The sequence below is a fragment of the Caretta caretta genome, chromosome 7 (genome assembly GCF_965140235.1).
Source record: "Caretta caretta isolate rCarCar2 chromosome 7, rCarCar1.hap1, whole genome shotgun sequence".
NCBI lineage: Eukaryota > Metazoa > Chordata > Testudines > Cheloniidae > Caretta > Caretta caretta.
Genome location: NC_134212.1, coordinates 27,915,043 through 27,937,238, shown reverse-complemented (window position 1 = coordinate 27,937,238; position 22,196 = coordinate 27,915,043). Strand labels below are relative to the sequence as shown.

General features: G+C 42.8%; 2 protein-coding genes and 1 long non-coding RNA gene across 12 annotated transcripts in view; 1 reads left to right on the top strand and 2 right to left on the bottom strand.

The window, feature by feature from the left end:
- CACNA2D3 (calcium voltage-gated channel auxiliary subunit alpha2delta 3) overlaps window positions 1-22,196 on the top strand; it is a 729,133-nt gene that overhangs the window by 104,465 nt on the left and 602,472 nt on the right. The gene's annotated exons all lie outside the window — the stretch shown is intronic.
- Window positions 2,244-6,933, bottom strand: LOC142072690 (endogenous retrovirus group K member 113 Gag polyprotein-like). Of its 3 annotated transcripts, none has more exons than XM_075130330.1 (2): window positions 4,139-6,933; window positions 2,244-3,366 (listed from the first exon to the last, which is right to left on the bottom strand). In XM_075130330.1, exon 1 carries the CDS (start codon window positions 6,920-6,922, stop codon window positions 5,327-5,329), a length of 1,596 nt encoding a protein of 531 aa, XP_074986431.1. In that variant the 5' UTR covers window positions 6,923-6,933; the 3' UTR covers window positions 2,244-3,366; window positions 4,139-5,326. The 3 variants fall into 3 exon arrangements, with proteins under 3 accessions (XP_074986431.1, XP_074986432.1, XP_074986433.1); XM_075130331.1 differs by having other exon boundaries at window positions 2,244-4,213; window positions 4,800-6,933; XM_075130332.1 differs by having other exon boundaries at window positions 4,800-6,933.
- LOC142072691 (uncharacterized) lies at window positions 2,244-7,037 on the bottom strand. Of its 2 annotated transcripts, none has more exons than XR_012669226.1 (2): window positions 6,948-7,037; window positions 2,244-4,852 (listed from the first exon to the last, which is right to left on the bottom strand). It is a non-coding gene; the product is annotated as an uncharacterized LOC142072691 (long non-coding RNA). The 2 variants fall into 2 exon arrangements; XR_012669227.1 differs by having other exon boundaries at window positions 6,929-7,013.

Genomic DNA, 22,196 nt, shown 5'->3' with positions numbered 1-22,196 from the left:
TTCCCCAGTAGCCTCGCATGCACCTAAAGCAGTGTTGTTGATCAATAGAATGTGCTTAAGTCCACCCCTATTCAGGACTGCACTTTGAGCATGTTCTAATTTTAAGCATGTGCAGTGTTGTCCTGAATAAGGGATGTGTTCCTGAATTTGGGCTTCGGAAACAAATGAAGCCTCTGTCACATGCCATGGGCTAGAATGAAGCTGAGAGTGACCAAGGAGATCTGAGGACTCCAGTTTCCCCACAATTATCTTTCCCCAAAAAGTGAAGACTAGGGACACAGTGAAAATTTAGGTGGATCTTTCTATGGACATCCATCATGTGGTTCTGGGTAATTTTCCATAATTTCGTAAATGGTATTTTCCGTAATTTTGTAAGTCATATTTTCATAAAGAGAGATTTTACCACTGGATGTAAGGAAGTCCAGGGCAATGTGCTAGTGGAGTAAGAATGCAGCTACTGCCACTCTCAGATCTCAGATGTGGTGCATACTGATGGGGTGGAAGAATAAAGAAAGAGAGGTTGATTTTGCCTTATAAAGTTTTATGTACGTATGCAGTGCCGTTGTAGCTATGTCAGTCCTAGGATATTAGAGAGTCAAGAGGGGGTGTGTGCCAATATCTTTTATTGGGCCAACTTCTCTCTCACCAAGAGAAGTTGGTCCAATAAAAGATACTACCTCATGCACCTTGTAGAGTTTTAAACATTTTCAGTTTTAGCTTCAGTCATTTTGCTACTGCACATTTTAAAAGGATTTCAGAATGCAAAGGATTCTCCATAAGACAAACTAAAATGATTTAAGGAGAAAAATAGATTGCCCTTTGGCGTGAGATATTAATTCTGAACTTTTGATTAGATTCACAGCTTTATGTCCACTTCTGAAAAAATTTAATGTATGCATTCAAAGGTCATCCATTACAAAACTGGTATTGCACAGTAAATAAAAGATTATTTAACTTGGAAAAAAAGTTTGGGGACTTTTTAAGGGGGAAGGTACATTGCAGAATTGGAATTTAACAAATGCACATTACATTACATGCCTTAGAAGTGTCGATAAATTTGGGGGAAGCTAATAGAATGAATATGATTCTCTGTTTCAGTCTAGAGACTTAATATTAGTTTTTGGTGGTATTTTGCTCAAATCCAGAATGTAGGAACCTCTTCCTTGCCCAGCAAACAGCAAAGACTGCCTTAGTAGCTCGAAGAATAATGGATAAAAGTGGCAGGTCCTCTTGATCTCTGAATACCTTCTGTTTATTTAAATGATATAGCAAACCTTGGTACTGAATTGTGATAAATTTGTGCCTGGGTAAATGTAATCCTTTCTAGATGTTTGACTGATTGAGGTAGTAATGTAGCAACAAAATGTACCAGGATGAACTTTCAGAGGCTATAAAAAAATCCCTCCCTGTAATTAGGTCTTGACACCATCATGGAAGTGGATGCTTTTCTTAAGAAGCCCCAGATCCTGTCTGAACCAGGTTCTCAGAAAGGCAACATGCCACCCTTCCTGGGTCTTAGGAAAAGGTGACCTAGAGCTGGGTGTCATTCATACCATCTCCCCCAGTAGCCTCACATGCACCTAAACCAGCATTCATCAATAGGCTTGGGTGTTCCAGCGATGTAAGAGCTATGCTAGTAGGAGTTTTAACTCCTGATGGAGCCACCCAAGCCAGACAGGCCAAAGAAAAGGAACTAGGTGAAAAGCAGTCCACTGGTCCTTCAGATTGAGGGTTCAGCAATAGATCAACACCGTCTTCTTAGGGGGGAAAAGAAAAGCCATTCTGGCAAATAGCATATTAGACAGAGATGGCGAAATCTGATTAGTGCCCCAAGTAATATCTGATGATGCAGGAAGGATTCAGATTCAGAAAAACAAAACACCCGAAGAAACTAGGGAAATGCTACATGTGTGAAAACCATATGCAAGTATTCTACAGCTATCATCTGATTAAAAAATGAGAAACAGATCATGCCATCTGTGATTGGTGTATAAGCGTTGTATACGAAGTGTTCTTATAAACTTTGGTCATGCCACTTTTAGAGAAATAAAGCAGGAAAACTTGCAGAAACAAGGTCCGCGGCACATTGTAGTCATACACATGCTTGTCTAGATGAACAGTTTGCATGCGGCAAACTGGAATGTAAATCTACAGTGCGCAAGTGTGCCATGCTCTGTCTGTGAATCCTGCTACTGTGCACTAGAGGTTCCGTGTGGCCGTTCAATGACAAGACAGCACAGAGCTTTTAGCAAGCAAGCGGCTGGTCTGCTAACAGGCTTCTGCCTGTCAGCTTTCCACCTTCCCCCTTTATTCTTTCTCTTCCCCCGCGCATTACATTCTCCAACAGATAAAAGGAATACACTGGCTTTGTTTAACATTCTTATTTACCAGTTTCTATCTACCGCATTCCTTGCTCTCGGGCCTTGAGCCCAGTCCTGGGAGGCTTCCCACGATTCACGATATCTGGGCGAGATTCCAAGGTTGATGCCCTTGAAAGGAGCTGTGTGTGCACAGGTCCAGCACAACACTCCGGGTGTACCCTGAATGTTGCCAAGCACATAAACCTTGTATGAATCCTACATCCCCTCCTTTTTTGTTTATTTGTGCTCGGCCATCTCATGGTAGCCATCAATTTGCTTTTGCAAGCCAATTAACTCCCGGACAGACAAGGTCATAACTCGTGGAGCCTGCCAGGGCGGGTCTCGACAAAGCCTTAACAAAAAGGAAATACATTGCACACAGCAACAGCAAAAAATGAGCTTAAGAAGGTAAAGTGTAATTGGCCGGGCCCCAATTAGCCATGCTAGAGTACTGGGAAGAGAGGTTCGCGTAAGCAGTGAGCATCATCTCATTTCCAATTTCCTCAGGGTGATGACATACTGGAATAAGGCATGTACCTAACAGTTCTTCAGCTGCTACAAAATCAGATAAACAAAAGTGGGTAACATTTGCTATTGAAGCCAATCTTTCCCATAGGTTATATGTCATTCGGGCTCGTAACGAAGAAAGCGCTCCCGAGCCAACCCCGACAGGAAATAGCAGGCACAAAAGGCATACAGTCAAGACAGAATTAGCAGTAATTTGGGCAAGAATTGCCACAAACAAAGTCTCAGAAGTCTCTGGCTGTTGGTTTGCTGCCAGTCTTCGTTGAGCCGCGGCGACCAATGCTTTTACTGCTCCCCATGTCACGGGCTGGCTTGGGACGCTACGCCTCCTCCGTTTCCATCCTGCCGTTGTCGACTCGGGAGGCACCGCGTTCTCCTCCAAGGTCAGCTGAAACTCCGGTATGGGGTTCGATAGTCCCTGGTGCCACGCCATGCTGTTTCAGTGCCGGTCGCACACACTGGGCCGGAACCCACAACGGTCCTGCAGGGAGAGACACAGCAGCATATCCCCGACCCCAAGTAATTAGAGGCACTGGGCCCAACCATTGCGGATCGGGCAGCTGATGGTAATAGACACGCGGTCTTTCCAGTACCTCGGATTTGTGAAAATGCCGATCCGTGGGGGTCTGCTGATCTGTGTTCAGCGTTAAATTATTTAAAGTGAACAAAAGGATATGCAATTGTTGCTGAATGTCTCCTAAGGTTCGGAGATGCAGCTCCCCTTGTTTTAATTGTTTGTCGAGCAAGGTTTTTAGCGTGCGATTTGCACGTTCAACAATGGCTTGGCCAGGGGAATTATAAGGGATCCCGTGTGTGAGACGGACGTCCCATTGGACACAAAAGGTGGAAAGGGCTGTGGAGCAGTAGGCTGGGGCATTATCTGTTTTTATCTGGCTCGGGTGACCCATAACAGCAAAACAGGCTAGCAAATGGTGAATAACTTTAGGAGTGGCTTCCCCACGCTGTGGGGTTGCCCAAAGGAATCCCGAATAGGTATCAATGGAAACATATAAAAACGAATAGGGGCGGAATTGTGGCACATGAGTGACAGCCATTTGCCACAGCTGATTCGCCGCGGTACCTCTGGGGTTAACGGCATAAAAAAGGGTAGGGGCAGCAGCGGCACAGTGGGGGCAGGAACGAACAATAGAACGTGCATGGTCAGCAGGAATGTAAAACTGCCGGACCAAAACAGAGGCAGACTGATGAAAAAAGGCATGGCTTTCAATGGGGTCAGAAAAAAGGGAATTTACCTGACCACGTTACGCGCGATCGGCGCGCGCATTGCCCTCAGTAAGCAGTCCAGGCAGAGGGGTATGACTGCGAATCTGAGCAACAAAATAAGGGAAATTACGAGTGGTGATGAGATACTGTTAGGACAAAAACAGGCGAAGAAGGTCCGCATCGACCTGAGGGGTAATAAGGGCAAGGGGTAAATGATCAATTACCTGATAAACATAATGTGTGTCCACGATCAAATTAAAGGGACAATCAGCAAAAAATTGAAAGGCCAAAATAACAGCAGCTAGTTCCAAGGACTAGTGAAGCTCTCCAAGCGCTGTGCATGCAAATATTGTTGTACAAGTGAATGAAGCACTTTCAGCTTTTCTAGAGGGAGGGGCCACTGGTCAATCCATACGGGCTCTAAGGATTGCCATACCAATGGTAATGCGGATGGCAAGGTGGGTGAGGGAGAGTTTCGGGCCATTATATATTAATATCGAGGGTGGTGTCCAGCTTTACAAGTAAGTCACGGCCCCAAATATTGAGGTGGACAGGGAGTACAAAAGGGCGGATTGTAGCAAGGGCACGGCCTCCTGGTTTAGAGACCGTGACCCAAGACAATCTTTGGCGCCCGGGTTTGCTACCCCCGATCCCCCACAACTCTTTAGAAGGAACTGTTGGCCAACCGACCGGCCACTCCGGATCACGAATCACCGTAACGTCAGCTCCAGTGTCCACCAGCCCTGTAAAAGGAACATTATTTAAGAGAAGTGTTAACTGAGGTTTCGAGGGGCGGACCGAAATTGTTAGAGCAACAAGTGGAGAGGACGTGCTGTGAGATGGCGACTGAGCCAGCGTCAATCCAAAGCCGCCTCCGCCCCGGGCTCGATCCTCTGCAGCTGGCACCTGATAGGGGACTAAAATCAATTGCGCAATTGACCGTCCACACGGGAGCGACTGCGGAAGATGGGTCCACAACTGAACCTTAATAACGCCGGTGTAATCGGCGTCAATGACCCCTGGGATGACAAAAAAACCCTGTTTCCCAGCGTGTGAGCGAGGGAGAACCAGACCCACAAATCCGGCAGGGAGAGGTCCCATCACCTGGGTAGGTATGGCGCAAACCTCCCCCGGCAACTGAAAATCAGCGTCCTCCTGCATAATCAAATCAAGCCCTGCACTTCCGGCAGTCGCCGCCTTCATGGAGTCTATGGGTTTTAAAGCAGAGGAACAGTTGTCTGAGTGGGAAACACCCCCGTTTGGCCCTGGGTTCGGGGGGAACCCGTCGCGCGGTTTCCCGACCCGCTACAACACTGATTAGCCCAGTGATAGCCCTTCTGACACTTGGGGCACTTCTTTGAGGGGCGGGCGGGCGCCGCCGAGGAGCGGCACTCCCGCTGAAAGTGACCCTCCTTACCACAGCGGTAACAACGCTTCCCCTCCTTCCCGCTTTTCCGCAGGGCGGCAGCCAGAACTCCAGCCTTATGGGCTTGGGTGCCGATGTTTTGGCACGCCCGCAGCATGTCTGACAGCTCTAGAATTCCAGAGGCTTGTGCCGCCTGGAGAGCACGGCGGCAATCCTCGTTCGCATTCTCAACCGCCATTTTTAACAGGATCTCCTGAGCTGCCACAGGGCTATCCACCTGCCGGAGGATAGCCTCCTGCAATCTGTTGGTAAAATCCATAAAGGACTCTGATGCACCCTGACGGATACTGGCAAAGCTTTTGGTAGGCTTGCCTGAATCCGGGACCTTCCGGAAAGCATGCTGGGCGCAGGTGGAAATAATGGGAAAGACGGCCTGAGGGAGTTGAGACTGCAGCTGGACAGTAGCAAATTGGCCCTCCCCTGCCAAGTGCTCATAAATGATACCTTGCTCTCTATACACCTGGGCCTGGCGTTCCGCCATTTGCCGAAATTCACTAAGCCAAATAACATACTGACTAGGTGTCAGCATCATGCGCAACAGCGCCTTCCAGTCCTCAGGGACCAGGGAATACCCAGAACCTAGCCCTTCAATGAGACCACGCACATACGTGCTGGTCAGACCGAACTCGCGAATCGCTTTCTTTACCTCTCTGATCACCGAGTAAGGCAAACTGACCCAGTTTGCAACCTGGTTGCCCTGGCCATCATCCTGCCAGGTCATCAGACAAACTGAGACCAGCTCAGCCAGCTCCTCTGCTGTAAGATCTGAGCGAGTCTTCGCTGCATGGACCATTTGTTGCACCAGCGAAAGCCGCTGAGCAGACGCGGACGACCCTCTGGGGGGCCCCGGAACATGGGGCACCACGGTGGGAGGGTGATCACACACCGGCTCCGGTGGGGAAGGCCAAGGAGGCGGTGGTAATAGAGGCACTGGGGGCAAAGCAGCGGGAGGGATGGTTGCAGGAGCGGACGGAGGTGGCGGGATCGGCAGCCTCTCTGTTGGCGTGGGAGAGGGCCTTTCCGAGGCGACACGCTGTGTCGCATTGCCAGGAGGGGGGATGGCTGCAGGAGCGGATGGGCGTGGCAAGATCACCAGCCTCGCGAGGGAGGGCCTGTCCGAGGCGACACGCTGTATCGCGTCACGGCAGAGGTGCCAGGCATGTAAAGCCTGCACGGGCGCCCAAGGCTCTTTATGCAATGTCTGGCCCAACCGCTCCCAGTCCGCTAGCTTAAGGGTTCCAGCTTCAGGGTACCATGGGCATTGGGCACTCACCTCCTGTAGCAGGAGAGTGAGTTCTCGAGTGGGGCAATCATGCTGAGCCTTACGCAGCAAATACTGTAGCTCACTGCGGTGTTGCACTTGCAAAGCAGAGAGGGAGCTTCCCATACTTACCACAATGAAAAATACTCACCGGGATCCGCGAAGCGGATGAGTGATGCGTCTGAAACCCTTGCTGGGCAAGGTGAGTGCTGAGGGCCCCACGTTTGGGCGCCAGTTGTGGCGGTTCAATGACAAGACAGCACAGAGCTTTTAGCAAGCAAGCGGCTGGTCTGCTAACAGGCTTCTGCCTGTCAGCTTTCCACCTTCCCCCTTTATTCTTTCTCTCCCCCCGCGCATTACATTCTCCAACAGATAAAAGGAATACACTGGCTTTGTTTAACATTCTTATTTACCAGTTTCTATCTACCGCATTCCTTGCTCTCGGGCCTTGAGCCCAGTCCTGGGAGGCTTCCCACGATTCACGATATCTGGGCGAGATTCCAAGGTTGATGCCCTTGAAAGGAGCTGTGTGTGCACAGGTCCAGCACAACACTCCGGGTGTACCCTGAATGTTGCCAAGTGCATAAACCTTGTATGAATCCTACAGTTCCCTACTGCACTTTAACCTACTCCGGTTTCAAAGAGTAGATTAAAGTTCACTAGGGCTCTTTTAGGGTGCAGTATGAAGGTCCATACAGACAGTTAGTGCATGACATGCTAGTGTGCTGTAGCTTTGCACCCCAGCTTGTCATGCACAAACTGTTCATCTAGACAAGCTGACAATATATAATGAAACATCACAGGTCTTGATAACTTTTCTAGGTAATGGCTTTTCAAGGTCTTTTGTAACTTGGCAAAAACTGCTTTGTGTATTTCTTCCAGTGTATTTTGTGGGGCAAAATATCTGCATATCTTTCACGTGCATCTGTGTAGTTGAAACATGCATCATAACACAGCCTCCCTATGATACTAGAATTGTTAAAAGAACAAATTTACTGTTAATCTCGCTGCATATATTCTGTGCTTCAGTACAGATGACCTAGAATATTTTTCTTATATTGCACTCATTTTTAAGTACAGTGAAACAACTGATAGGTCTGACTAAAAACAATTAGTTTTATTTGGGGCTTAAGGGGGAGGGAAAGAGAAACATATAATGTAGATCCCTCTAGTGTTAGTTCCAATATTGGATGCTCAGCTGCAGCCCTTGTTTGAATAAACAAGTGAGCTGAATCTTAGCTTTAAATTTCAAGCTCCAGTATGGTAGACTTACATGAATGCAGATATATTCATATATGTAAATATATCCACATGCAACGCAGGGTGGGGCTGTTGAGAGTGTCTGACCTTACCACCAGCATCTATTTTTAAATGCAGAAAACCTTCTATCATAATTGAGACGTCCATTGGAGAACATGGTCATTTGTATTTTATTGTCATTTGTGCTGTCATTTTATGTCATTTTGTACTTACCATGGTATATCTTGGTTTTAATGATAGCTACGCTGAAAGATCCCAGTTGCCTTGCATGTTAGAATTTGTGGGTATTTGGATAACGTGTGAGTAGTTCTAATATTAATATGTTCATCTTTTTTTCTTAAGCTGGCCTCCTGAAAATATCCATTTTTCCATTCTGGGTTTTTCTAGTTTCTGGTCTGCCTTGGTGTAAGACATTTGAAACAAGAGCAGGAAAAAATATTCTTACACATGTTTGACAGTTTGATAGCCTGCTGTGCAAAGTCTTTAACCTTTTATCGCTGCTCACCCCTATATAAGTGCTACTAGTCCGTGCCCAGCTTACAGTACAGTAATTTGCTCTGCTTATTTGCAGAAGAGTGCAATCAAGTCTCCCTGAGTGTTGGCAGTTGTAGTGCCAGCAGGTTTCTCACCCCTCAGAATTACTTATTGTAGACCTCAGTAGGAACGTGTGAAGTTTAACTCTTGCTATCTCGCTGTAAGGATGTAACAGTTTTGTTACACTCAGAAATTTGTTGTACATGTGGAACACCAGAGGAGCATATACTTCTAGTGATGTGTAGTCTTACGATGCTGTATAGATTTCTTCTGTAGATTATATGTTGTCCATTGGTCATCATTACAGCCAAATGGGCATGTGGCATAAATGGACATGATTCTGTTGGCTTTAGTGTAATTGTACTCTATTTAAATAGCACTGAATTAGATCAACTATGTATTTCATCAGAGGAGAAAAAACAGAACAATATTATCTGAATGTGACAATACAGGGTTATTTGCAGTGTTGTTCTAGCCATGTTTATCCCAAGATATGAGAGGGACCAGGTGGACCAACTTCTATTGGTGAAAGGTACAAGCACTTCACATAGCTCTTCTTCAGATCTGGGGAAAGAAACTAAGATTGTCTGGGATAAATACAAGACACAGCTCTGCTGCTATGATGATCAATACCCCCATAAGACACCTTTCAAAATTCCTGGGTCCCACATGTGCCTATCACAATTGTGGTGTATCTTATCCAGTGCAACAAATGCCCCAACAACTATGTGGGTAAAACCAATCAGTGCGCTCTTGAATGAACTCACACAGAAAAATAAGATGACAACCCCATATTCTCTGTGAGTGAACTCTTTTTTTGCGAAGTGATCACTCCATATCTGATTTCTCAGTTCTTGTCCTCATAGGAAACCTGCACAACACATTCAGAAGACAAGCCTGGAAACTTAAATTCATCATGGAGTCAACAGACACAGTATAACAACTTGTAACACGCCCTACTATCTGCTAACCCTTAATTGCCCACTTGAGTTTAAGTGATCTCCCACAATGCGTTAACCCATTAAGTTTAACAATCTGTCCCAAAATGTATTTAACTCAGACACTCTGGTTTCTTTCCCCAGACCTGAAGATGAGGCTCTGTGAAGCTTTTACTTTCCATCAACAGAAGTTGGTCCAATAAAAGATATTACCCCACCTTCCTTGTCTCTCCTGTACAGGGTTAGACAAGAACCTTCTGAGGTTAAACAATGTTTATTTCCTTTTTGGTGACATAGAATCATAGAAATGTAGGACTAGAAGGAACCTCAATAGATTATCTAGTCCAGTTCCCTGCACTGAGGCAGGACTAAGTATTATCTAGACCATCCCTGGAAGGTGATTGTCATGCTGCTCTTAAAAACCCCCAATGACAGAGATTCCACAACTTCTCTATGTAATTTATTCCAGTGTTTAACTATCCTTACAGTTAGGAAATTTTTCCTAATCTCTAACCTAAAATCTCTTTTGCTGCAACTTAAGCCTATTACTAATTGTCCTTTTCTCTGTGGATAAGAAGAACAATTTATCCCTCTCCTCTTTATAACAGTCTTTTACATACTTGAAAATTATCAAGTCCCTCATCAGTCTTCTCTTCTCCAGGCTAAACAAACCCAGTTTTTTCATTCTTTCCTCGTAGGTCATGTATTCTAGACCTTTAAATTGTCCTAACTGGTCGATAGGCATATTTCAGAGCTGTTACCGAACTCCAGTTCTGGGAACGGGATGCCACTTGACCTCCTCTTGTCTTTTCATCTGTCAGTCAAGCAGAGAGACCTCTGCATACAGAGTAGAGATCTTAGGGGACATGCAACAGAGACCCCATAGATGGCAGTGAAAGTGTAGTCTCAGATTGCACCTTCCGTGAAGGGATCAGGGTTTGGTGACCACAAAGCAACTACATGTTTGCTACTGAAATGAGGGATGGGTGGGGAAATTTGATGATCAGGATTTGATTATTGCATCAAGGCCTGGAGCAGACAGTCCATGGAGCTATGGCCACCCCTTACTCCAAGCATCTCTGTTTAGCAGCGAGTCAGAGATTAGAAATGAAGTGGATGCTTTTGTGCTATTCCTACCACATCGAGAACATGCTGTACCTATTGACTTTTGTCAGATCACCTCCTGAGAGAGTTAATTGAAGCTGCAGATGCATGTTGTGGAGTTTGTGTTCTATGAATAGGCAAATAGGCAGAGATATCTGTGAGCAGCTATTTGTTTGCAAAATCATGATTTTTTTGTGCATAGATAGAGTACGAATATGGCTTACATGTAGTTTGTAAACCTCAGACCCTCCCAGAGTATTTGTTGCAAAATTTAATAAAGTGAAACATAGTGACATTGAGATAATCTTTTAACATTGATTAGGTACAAGGAATTCTTTATACTTGGAATAGACAGAAATTAACAAAAAAGTGGTTGATGGAGGAGCTCATTTGGTTTAATTCAGTGGATTAAAATGTTTGTCTCTGAAGAGTAAATCCCTCTGCCACTTTTATATGTTGACAGGCGTGAGCTGATGCCGCAATAAAAGCTTGTGGTAATTCAGAATATCAAAAAAGACCTCAACTTGGTTAAAAACATATAGTTCATCCACCTAAAATGTCCCTGGGATTTCAGTGGAAAATAAATGTGGCTTCCTAGATATTAATTTTTAAAAACAATTTTTTAAAAATTACAGTTTATTACATTTTTTTTTCAAACGGTGTTAGGGGTACAGGGTAAATTTCTCAGTCATGCCAGACAAACAGCATTTGTTATGTTTGAGTACACTTTTTCAATATATCTTATACTGAAATAAAGTAAATATTCATCAAGCATCCTTACCCCCTCCTTCAAATACCTCCCCACAAAATGCACTATTCCTGCCACTTACTCTCCATTCTTGCTTTTTGTTACTCAGGGTGCACACTGTGCTATGTACTTGAAAGACAGGAATTAAAATTTCCCCTTCTAAAGAGTTTAAAAATGTAATAAGCAACATACAAGTGAGGGATAGGGCATGACATATTTAAGTTCTGATGTTTCCCAGAGGTACCCAAGGTTGTGAGGCATCTCACCTGCCCCTTAGTATGAGGAGGTCTTGTCTCTGTCTGCTGTGGACCAGCTACCTGAAGCCCCAGCCCCTGGCAACACAAGCACTGCCTTCCAGGCCTGTGCAGGCTTCGCTTTCTCTGTCCAGGTTAGCGACAGGCACACACCAACCTCTGAGTGTTCCCTGGAGTGTCCTGCCCCTTAATCAGTGAATGTTCACAGAATTGCCAGGTCACTATTCCCAAAGTAACAGTATACCGCAGGATATTATTATACCAGCAGCCTGAAGTCCTGGCGACAGGCCAGCCCACCCCAGCCTGGGCCACGGAAGAACGGGAACTGGAAGCAGGCAGGAAGGGGGCTGGCAATTGAGTGTGGCCAGGGTCACACCAGGCAGTTTGGGGAGGCAGTTCTTCTAAGAGTATAGTGTAAAAATGATGTAAAGTGGGAGTTCAGCAATTTGCCGAGGGCTATGGTTAAATGATATTGTAAGGTACTATACTAACCAAAATCTTCCCCAGGATGTCTTTGCCCATCTGTGAAGGGGTTTACCAGACTCTTTGATGCCCTCCAGAGGACCCTGTGGTCTTACTACACCCTGCTACAGAAAAAGACAGGAGAGTGGGGTCCTCCAAGTGGCCTAGAGAAGCTGCTGGGGAGACAGCCAATCAGGGCCCAGTGGGCTAGTATACAAAGACCTGCAGGGCCAAAGTGAGTTCAGTGCCTTTCTGGAGCTGGAGGAGTGTGGGTGGTTTGCCTGGCTGCTGAGGGAGCTACAGGACCTTGGACAGAGCTGTGCTGGCAGAGACTGGGGGAGCGAGAAGGAGCTCCTGGCTTGCTGATGGGACTCAACCAGGACAAGACCATGAGGTAAGGGTGAATAATGTGCTAGGGCTGCGGGGAAGCGACCCAGGGAATTGTAGAAGCAACATAGTGTAGATAAAGGGACCTGGTGGACAGCTGCCATCTATGGGGTCCCTGGGCTGGGACCCAGAGTATTGGGTGGGCCCAGGTCCCCTGCATTGGCCACTGGGGAAGTGACTGGGACTTTGATATACCCCAGAAAGGGAACTGAACTTTTTTTAAGTGGCCCAGCAGGAGAGCTGGGGACAGAAAGGCCTTGAGAGGGTGAGAACATTGCCTCCTGGAGGACGGCTCAATACTATGGCCAAGACCATTTAAAGACTGCGGGACTAATTAAGGACCTGAGCCCAAGGAGGACTACAGAAGCTGAAAGACCAGGCACATGCATTCTGCCAAGGGGAGCTCCTGAGAATTGTGCTTTCCCTCTATACCAGGGTTGGGCAATCTTTTTGGCCTGAGGGCCACATCTCGGTGGGGAAATTGCATGCAGGGCCATGAATGTAGGGCTGGTGCAGGGGTTGGGGTGTGGGAGGGAGTGTGGGAGGGGGTGTGGTGTGCAGGAAGGGGTTCAGGGTAAGGGGTTGGGGCAGAGGAGAGGTGTGGGTCGTTCAAGGGGGCTCCAGGAAGGGGATTGGGGTGCAGGAGGGGGTGCACAGTGTGCGAGGGGGCTCAGGGCAGTGATGCAGGGAGGGGGGCAGAGTGCAGGAGGAGGCTCAGGGCAGGGGGTTGGGGTGAGAGGTGCAGCAGGGGGCTCAGGGCAGGGGGTTTGGGTGCAGGACAGGTGTGGGGTGCAGGAGGGGTTCGAGGTGCAGGCTCCGGCCCAGTGCTGCTTACCTGGAGTGGCTCTGGGGTGGCAGCGGAATGCACTGTTCCCAGGCCAGGGCAGGCTCCCTGCCTGCCCTGTCCCCGGCCCCTCGCAGCTCTACTCCCGGGAAATGGCTGGCACCACATTCCTGTGGCCCCTGAGGGAGTGGGGGCAGAGGGGTCCACACGCTGTCCTTGCCTATGGGTACCTCCCCTGAAGCTCCCATTGGCCATGGTTCCCCATTCCTGGCCAATGGGAGCTTTGGGGAGGTACCCACAGGCAAGAGTAGCTCGCGGATCCCTCTGCCCCCGCTCCTCCAGGGGCCTCAGGTATGTGGTGCCGGCTGCTTCCTGGAGTGGAGCGGGGCCTCTGACGCCATGGGCTGGCAATCTCATGGGCCGGATTCAATGCCCTGAGGGGCCAGATCCGGCCCATGGGCAGTAGTTTGCCCACCCCTGGTCTATACCATCTGTCACTTGAATTGGTGGATGGTAAGTGCATGTTGTGGGATGACTTTAAGTGTATGTGTAGATTTCAAGAATAATAGAAAGTACCTGATTTAAAAACCTAAATGTATTATAAATCATTCTTGGGAGCAATCAGTAAGTATTAAAATGGTCCCTTCTTCGAAGACTTTTGCCTTCAGAGGCTCCCAAACGTATACTCTTTTAATCTTTCTTGGTGAACCTGATGCTAAAGTTGTGTCCAACAGTGAAGTTTAACTTTTGTAGGGTGTAGTTTTGTCATAAGTACATTTTCATCCAAAGTGTCCTGCTGGGTTGTAAGTCGTTTTTTCCCACTTCTGTAGTGTTTTCTACAGAATCTAAATGCATATCACATATAACCAGGCTTAGCAGAATTCAGTTTTTAAAAAATAATTTAAATGGATAATATCAACATTTTTTGAAAGCATTTAATTTTTTTCACATTTGCACAGAATTAGGGGTTTTAAGTACTGTTATTTTTATCTATTTAAATTTTCACAGTTGCAGGAAGTTATGGGGGGGAGGATCAGACAATTATTTAATTACAATAGGTGTTGAGATTCAGAAAGTTAAAGCTTTATAACTGTTAATGCACAAAAGTAAGTATCCTTAAATGAAACTCTAAGTTTTCAAGGAGCATTTTTCTTACTTTGTCTATCTGTAAATTTTGATTATGATCCATGAAAAAAAATCTTTTCATCAGCTTTTGTGTGTATAGAGTGAAATTGACATTTATTGACACACATCTAATCTTTCCAGCCTACTCCTAGCAGCCTGTTTCATAAATATTCTTTAGTGACATATTTTTGATGCTATTTTGTCATAGGATTTTTTGTCTGTTTCTTCACAAGAATATGTATTCTCACTAAAATAAGTCATTGTCATTTAGTATTGCCACTAAAATAAAACACGATCATGACCATTAAAAAGTCAATATTTATCAATAGTTGCTACTCAGCAGTATCTGAAATGCCACATTTATTGCCTAATTTAAATCCTTGTTATTTACAATGATGTTGACAGTGATCTCTTATTGCTTATATACACGGTATTTCTAGCTTTTTAACATATAGTGGTTCCCATAATTTTCTAATAGGTAAAACTAGCAAATAACTGTGGTATCTCAGCTGCTACTATTTGGTATGTGTTGGTAGATATTAACTTCTTTATATCATAGTATGGGAAATACAATACCTCTGAGAGGGTGAGGATGTTGTTAGTAACATAGGTTTAATTGGTACATAGAATTGTAGAACTGGAAGGGATGGGACATAAGTTTTATCTATGTGGTTGTAGTTGAGTAGTATAAATATCCAATACAAATTTTACATTACAATTTATACTGGTAGCATAATTTCTGGAAGCTTATAAATTATGGGTCTGATCCAAAGCCGATTGAAGTCCAGTGAAAAGACTCCTATTGTCTCCCATGAGGTTTAGAACATATCCTCTATTAGCTGATTCAGACTCATCATTTCCACCAGTGGTAGAACAGATGGGAGCTGTCATTTAAGACAGAAGTCTTACTAGTTTCTTTGCTCACTTAGCAAAATTTCTTTCATTTTACCTTAATCTTCCAATACAGCTGCAAAATCTTGAATGTTGATAATTGATGAAGTTTTAAAAACTTCATCAATCCCAAAAGCACCTTTCTGGGGGCAAATAAATAGAGGAACTGCTAGTTCTATTAAAACTGACCACACAGAAGCCAGAATTCACCTAGGCAATTTACAGTGGATACCTTTTTAAATTTAACATTTTTGATCCATTTAGCTATCAAGGCATTCATGCCACACTCATCAACAAAGTATCAAAGATTAATTTTGTCTTTGTGGTATTTCTTGGGAATGTTGCAAATGTTGAGTTAAACTTCTCTGTTTATCTGAGGCAAAATTGGCACATTTTTAAGGTCAACCACTACACGGGGTTCTGGGAAATCTATTATAAAAGAGAACACTTAATGCTCTAGTAAACACCAATTTAATTACATCAATGGTACATGAATACCAAAAGAAAGTGAGCATAATTAATGCTACTTCAGCAAATACCAAAGGAAATATTGATGATAGTGCTAATGTATTATGCAAAAGTTTCTTTATGTAAAACAATATAATACCATCTCATTGAGCTTGTATAGTTTAATTTATTCTTTAATATAGATATAAACTTAAATTGCTGATAAAAAACATATCAGATTTCTGTTTTCCAAGTAAGATATGAAAACATGGCCTGAAATGGTTGTAGTTCAGTATTATAATTTAGGTCAGAAGAAAGGCAGGAAGGCACCAGGAAGATGTCTTCGAGAGTTTATAATGAAGCATTAAGAGCTGGAGCTGTCTCATCATTATCTGTAATCTGGTGAGTGACACTCACATGAAAATTTCACATTAGTGACATTATGCTTTCTCTTGTTTACAATCTCAACCGTAATGCATTCCACCCTGCCTGTCACAGAATACTGTAAGAGCAGCCACTGTAAAATGAGCTGTCTACACCAAGAATGCATTTTCTCACCCAGAAACAATGTAATAAGAAATATAATTAGATTTCTCTGATTTTTAGCTGAGCATAATAAAATTATTTAAGGAGTTTTTCACATTTTTTGCAGATGTTAGCACTTCATAAATTTGCATTGGAATCTTACTTCAACCACTAAGACTGACTTTCAAGCAATAGTAAGCAGGGTATAGTTAACTACTGAAGCAGAAATCTAGAGTCAATGAGTAATTATTAAGAGCTTTCCAGAATATTAGCTGTTTCAGTTCCTACAGTGATGGAATAGTCCATTAGACATTCCTGTTTCTGGCAACTCCTGAGAATTGATTCTGATACAAAACAGCCAGCCATTTTGATCAATACTGTAATTACTCTTATTGATGGATTGTTTTACAATGGTAGTCATCATAGCAATATGTCTGCTCAGGAGGTATCAAGAATGTCCACTGCATGCAGTAATGCACCACAAATATCTGATTCAAATCAACACACTATTGAGGCTGGGATGACAAGCGTGAAATTAATTGTTCCAGTTCATGTAAGACCTGCATTCTTCTTTTGAGAGAGTAATTTGTTGTGTGTAGCCTGAGAACAGTACAGCCTCAATGCTGTGTTAGGAGTGTGGTTTGGGGTTTTGTTTTGGATTTTCTTTTGGTCTTTCTTATTCTTCACCACCAACTATTCTTTCATTCTCCTAGGAATCAGTGTTTTTTAATTTTTTTTTTATTTTTTAAGATGATCCAGCAAGATTCCATACTCTTTTCTTCTTGGGGGAAGTGTCTGTCTCAATAACAGAAAAAAATGTATGATGCCAAGCAAATGAAAAGTTTAAAAATTCAGGATATTGAGGTGAGAAAATCCAAAATTCTAATATATACACACCCCTATATAATATATGCAACAGCAGGGTAGCCGCTGTCTGGAAGCAGAAGTGTAGTCCAAGCATCATTTGTAGTACAGAAATACATGTTTCATGGATGTTTATACTAAAACTTGTAATCTGCAAATTGCTTGGTACTGACGGCAACTTTACGACTAGATCCAGTTAAAATATTTTTTCAGGAGCATAGAAATTGGCTTTTCAGGTCTACACTGGGGGGGGGGGCGGGTAGGAATCTATCTAAGTTATGCAACTTCACCTATGTGAATAACATAGCTGAAGTCGACGTACTTAGATCTACTCACCACGGTGTCTTCACTGTGGTGAGTCGACTGACGCTCCCCCGTTGACTCCGCCTGTACCTCTCACTCTGTTGGAGTACCGGAGTCAACAGGAGAGTGCTCAGTGGTTGATTTCTCACATCTATACTAGACGTGATAAATCAACCCCCGCTGGATCGATCGCTGCCCATTGGTCCAGTGGGTAATGTAGACAAGCCCTCAGACTACATCATTGGCCTGTTTGTTGGAAGCTTAAGTCATGTTGATATTGTAGTGATAACTATAGTAAGTTGCACAAAATCACATTATTCTTCACTTCTTTCATTTGTTTTTTTAGGTCAAACTCTGTTTCATACTTCAGATCTGATCAAATATGGAGATTGTTCCAAATACTAAGCAGTCTGTTTGAACTCAAAGGATTTAAACTTACCCAGTTCTTTTATATAATCATCTGCCGAGTGTCTACTTTATCAGAGCCTCTAGTTATAAAGTGGGCGGACTACTTAGATTTATTTATATAGTCTTTAGTAGCATGCTTAAAGCACCATTGTAAAAATGGAGCCTTTCTATTTTTTTTCCTGTTCCTTCAGAAAACCTTAAAGCAGAAACTTCAGTAACCTACAAAGTTTTTATAAATGCTACAGTACAGTTTTTTCTGTAAAGAAGATAGTATCACAATAATAACCAGGTATGAGTGACCTTGTTTGAATGCTGCAAGAACCAATTTGAATAGTCAGACTAAATCAAACAAATTGCCATAGCAGACTAGACTAGTAGTTCACTAGTCCAGTATCCTGGCTCTGATGCTGGCCAATACCAGATGCTGTAGACAAAGGTGCTAAAATCACCATGATGGTGAAAATCTAAGGAAAAACTTGCCTATAAAGAGAGTTTCTTCCTACTGAGTTGGTTGGCTTATGCCCTTGGTGCATGAAGGTTTATCTCCCTTCTAATTTTTAAAAATCCTCTCTAAAGTAACTCTGTTCTCATTATCCATATTTTCAAATACTGCTGAGCTCTTGGCCTCAATGAGTTCCATAGTTTAGAGATGTGGTGTTTAAACTATATTTGTAAACTGAAATGTTTTTCTGTTTCTAAGAATATCCTCCTTTTATTGCATCGACAAAGTATGAACAGGGGCTCCTGATTAGCTTTCTGTCAAATATGACAGACATATATAGTACAATAATTAATTGTAGACATCTCTTGTGTCCTCTCCAAGCTTAAGCAGTCCCAGTTTTTTCAGTCTTTCCTTGTACTGAAGTCTTCAGAGGTCTTGGAATTTTTTAAATAATCAATTTCTGAACTTCCACCTTATCCTCCTTGAAATAAGGTGACTATAACTGAGCAGAATATTACAGGTGAAGGCATCCCATTAATTTAATAATGAAAATATTGTAACGTTAAAAAATAGAAATGTTAGAAAAAATATTTTTTTCTTTCCTTTTTTCTACAGCCTAGCAGTTTACTTTTTTGACTTAATATTAAAGAGAACTTTCAGTGAGCTGATCACAGTGACTTCCTAGACTTTTTTCCAGAGTTGGGTACATTAAAGTCCCTGTGTAGCAGCTGACCCCACCCATGCCACCAAGTCAACACCTCCATCCATACAGTAAGCCGAGGCATTGGAGCCTTAATTTAGTGTCCAACAACATATACAAATAGTTGAGATTACAATATACTTTGTCAAGACTGAATTGCATCTGCCATTGTGTTGCCCAATTACCTATGTTATGTCCCTCTGCAGTTCTCTGTCCTTACTAGTCCTGATTAACTAGTCCTGATTAACACAAATAATTGTGATCTGCAGGTACAGGTAACTTTTTAGAACTTGCTTTTCAATTTCACTTGGTTCTGTACTGCTTTATCCTGGCTTTACTAGAAGAATAGGTACGAGATACCAAAAGGGAGGTTGTTGGAGGCAGGGAGCTGTCATTTGTTTTTTTTTCTTTTTGTCCTGTGTTTGAACAACTTTTGGCACAAGGGATCTTGATCCATTACTGGGGCTTCTAGGCTTTACTGCAGTAGAAATAATGTTTTGTTTTTCCCTGTGATTTTCTTTCTGTCTGATAAGAAAAACCAAAACAGTTCTTGAGGCTGCAAATCTCATGGGATGTTTGGCTAAGATTTTGGATAAATGGCTAAATTTTGGATGCTTATCTGCCTCTCAAATTTTTGAAATTCACTTATGTTTTAATAACTGACCACAGCTTAAAAACCTTGCAATAGTGGCAGTCCTGCTCTTTTTCTCTTTTTACAGCTGTCTGACTCAGCCTTATATAACTAAAGCAGACAACAGCGAGAAAGTGCCTTTTAACCTTGCTTTCGGGGGGGGGGGGAGTATTTAATATTTCTTTCCTACTATTTGCATAATATATCCATATTAAGTTTGCCTTTCCAGTTGTTGTTCAGTGCTTAGGCAACATTCTCCCCCTCCTTTTTTTTTTTTTGCTGACCAGTGTTAGACTTCTGTAGTATAAAGGACTGATGCAAGAAAAATGATCTAACAAAGTGACTAGAAAGGTTGATACTTATAACTGACAATACCTCCATTAGTACTGAAAAGACTTTCTGCCCAACTGAGAAAGTGTTCGCAAAATATTGACTGAACACTTGCCTAATACCCTAGATGATGCCCTTGGTAGTTTATAATAAATCATGTGAGGAAAATATGAACTAGAGTGAAAGTGCATTGATGGGGTATGTATCATTGTAAAATGTATTGAATGTAAGGCCAGATTTTTCTCTGACCTACACTATGTGCAGCTGCAATGACTAGTCTAAATTGGTCAGCTTTGTGATGAATTTACTGAAAGACATTTTGGGCCAAATATCAAGTTAACGATGGTTGTTACAACTGCAATTGAGAGCAGAATTTGGGCCTTTTTGTTTTGAGAAAATTCCACCTTCTTTGCTGCCACAGCTCTCAGCCTTTGCAGTGGTAAGCAACGTTACTGAATTATCTCATTTGCATGAGTCCCATGGCACTAACAGTAATCTGTTCACAACAATAATCTCTCAGCAGAAGAGTTTCTTAAAGTGATTTTATGATGAGCATAATAAGCATACATCATAAAAGTGATGTGTAAGAAACATACATAATTAAAAGTCCATTTAATTAAAACAAATTATTTCACTTTATTTTTGGAACTGCACTGAAGGATTTTTTTAAGACAAGAATTTTTCAAGTTAACAGGAGCTATTCAGATCAAATACATTCTTCCAACCACTATTAAAATTCTTTATGCAAAGGCTTTAAGTTGTTGAGCATGTCAGCAGACTGTGGGGGGGAAAAAGCAAAAATTGGACGTATTTAGAGTTGGATGAAATAATTTTGTTAAATGAGCGCCCCATCCAGAAATATGAGGGACATAGTGTTGTGTGAAATAATTGAAACAACCCCCAAAACCCATGTGAAACTCACTTACTCAAAACTCAGCCTATGTTGGTTGAAAGTTTTTGCTGGGTCGGTTTATTGTTCTGACATGATAACGTGATGAGACTGACACCTTTGTTTTGAGGTATGTTGGAAGCTGAAACTCTAAATGTAATACAGGCATGTGGCCATATGTGAATCAAAATCAAGCAAATTAGTTCTACAAACACTTGTAAAATTCCAGGGACATCCAGTTTTGGCCTCTATTCCATCTCCAGGGGTCTTGCTGTGGCAGGTCCTGGTGGATAATTGTTTGAATGAAACCTTTTGAGGTTTCACCCATCATTAAACACGTGCGAAGTGAATGAGTAGCCCATATAACAAAACCCACCATCATGATGGCCACTAATTGGCATCTTTGTTATTGGCATACTCGGAGAGGGGCCAAAGTTTCAGTGAGCATGAAAATGCAACTAGCTACTCACCCCTACAGTCATTAAAACATGCATGGATACTCTCCAGGTTCTGTACTTGTTTCTATAAATAACAGGACTTCAGTGTGCAAGCCTCTTAGTCTGGCATTTGACAACACTAAATGTGCTTACAGTTATTTTTCAATCAAAATCTACAGCATGTTTGCAGTTGCTGAATATTGCTGATGTCTGTCAGTGTTAAATGCATGGTATTAATTAAACTGAAGAGTTTTCATGTAATTTCTAACATCAATTTTAATAGAAGTGGAGTGAAGCTTACTATTAAACTTTCCAATATTTTACAACACCATATGCAGTTCCTGAGAGCCAGGGATTTTGACTGCCATAACGAGGTGACACAGAGGCAGGTATTAAATAGTACTAAGAAACAGTAAAACTTTATATTTTTGTGTAAAAATAGAGATGTTTATCATACAAATTAATGTATTCGCCCCCCCCTTATAGTATGTAATAATTTGCTGTTACTTTTCCTGGGGGAAAGGGAAACGCCTGTTTTTATCCATTATTTCATGCCTACCTGTGAGCAGTTCCTTTTCATGGTACTCAGTATGACTCATTACCTGACATTTATCTTGAATTCATCAGTGGACAATAGATGCAAACAAATTTTTTTTTTTTCTTAGCAATAGATCATGCCAAAGGTAACAGAAAATGATCAAACTGTCTCTTGCTCGGGTAATATACTGTACCACTATTTGCTGACTATCCAAAATATAGCAGATTTTCTATTGATCTGTCTACATCTTTATTACCATAATCTTATCAGCATTGTTGCTGTTACAGTATATGATCTGTGATCACACAGGTTTTATTTTTATTTGCTACATTAGAGATAGTGCACCCTCAGTCACTTACGGTTCTAAGATGGTTTCTACATTTATTGATTTTTTTTTTT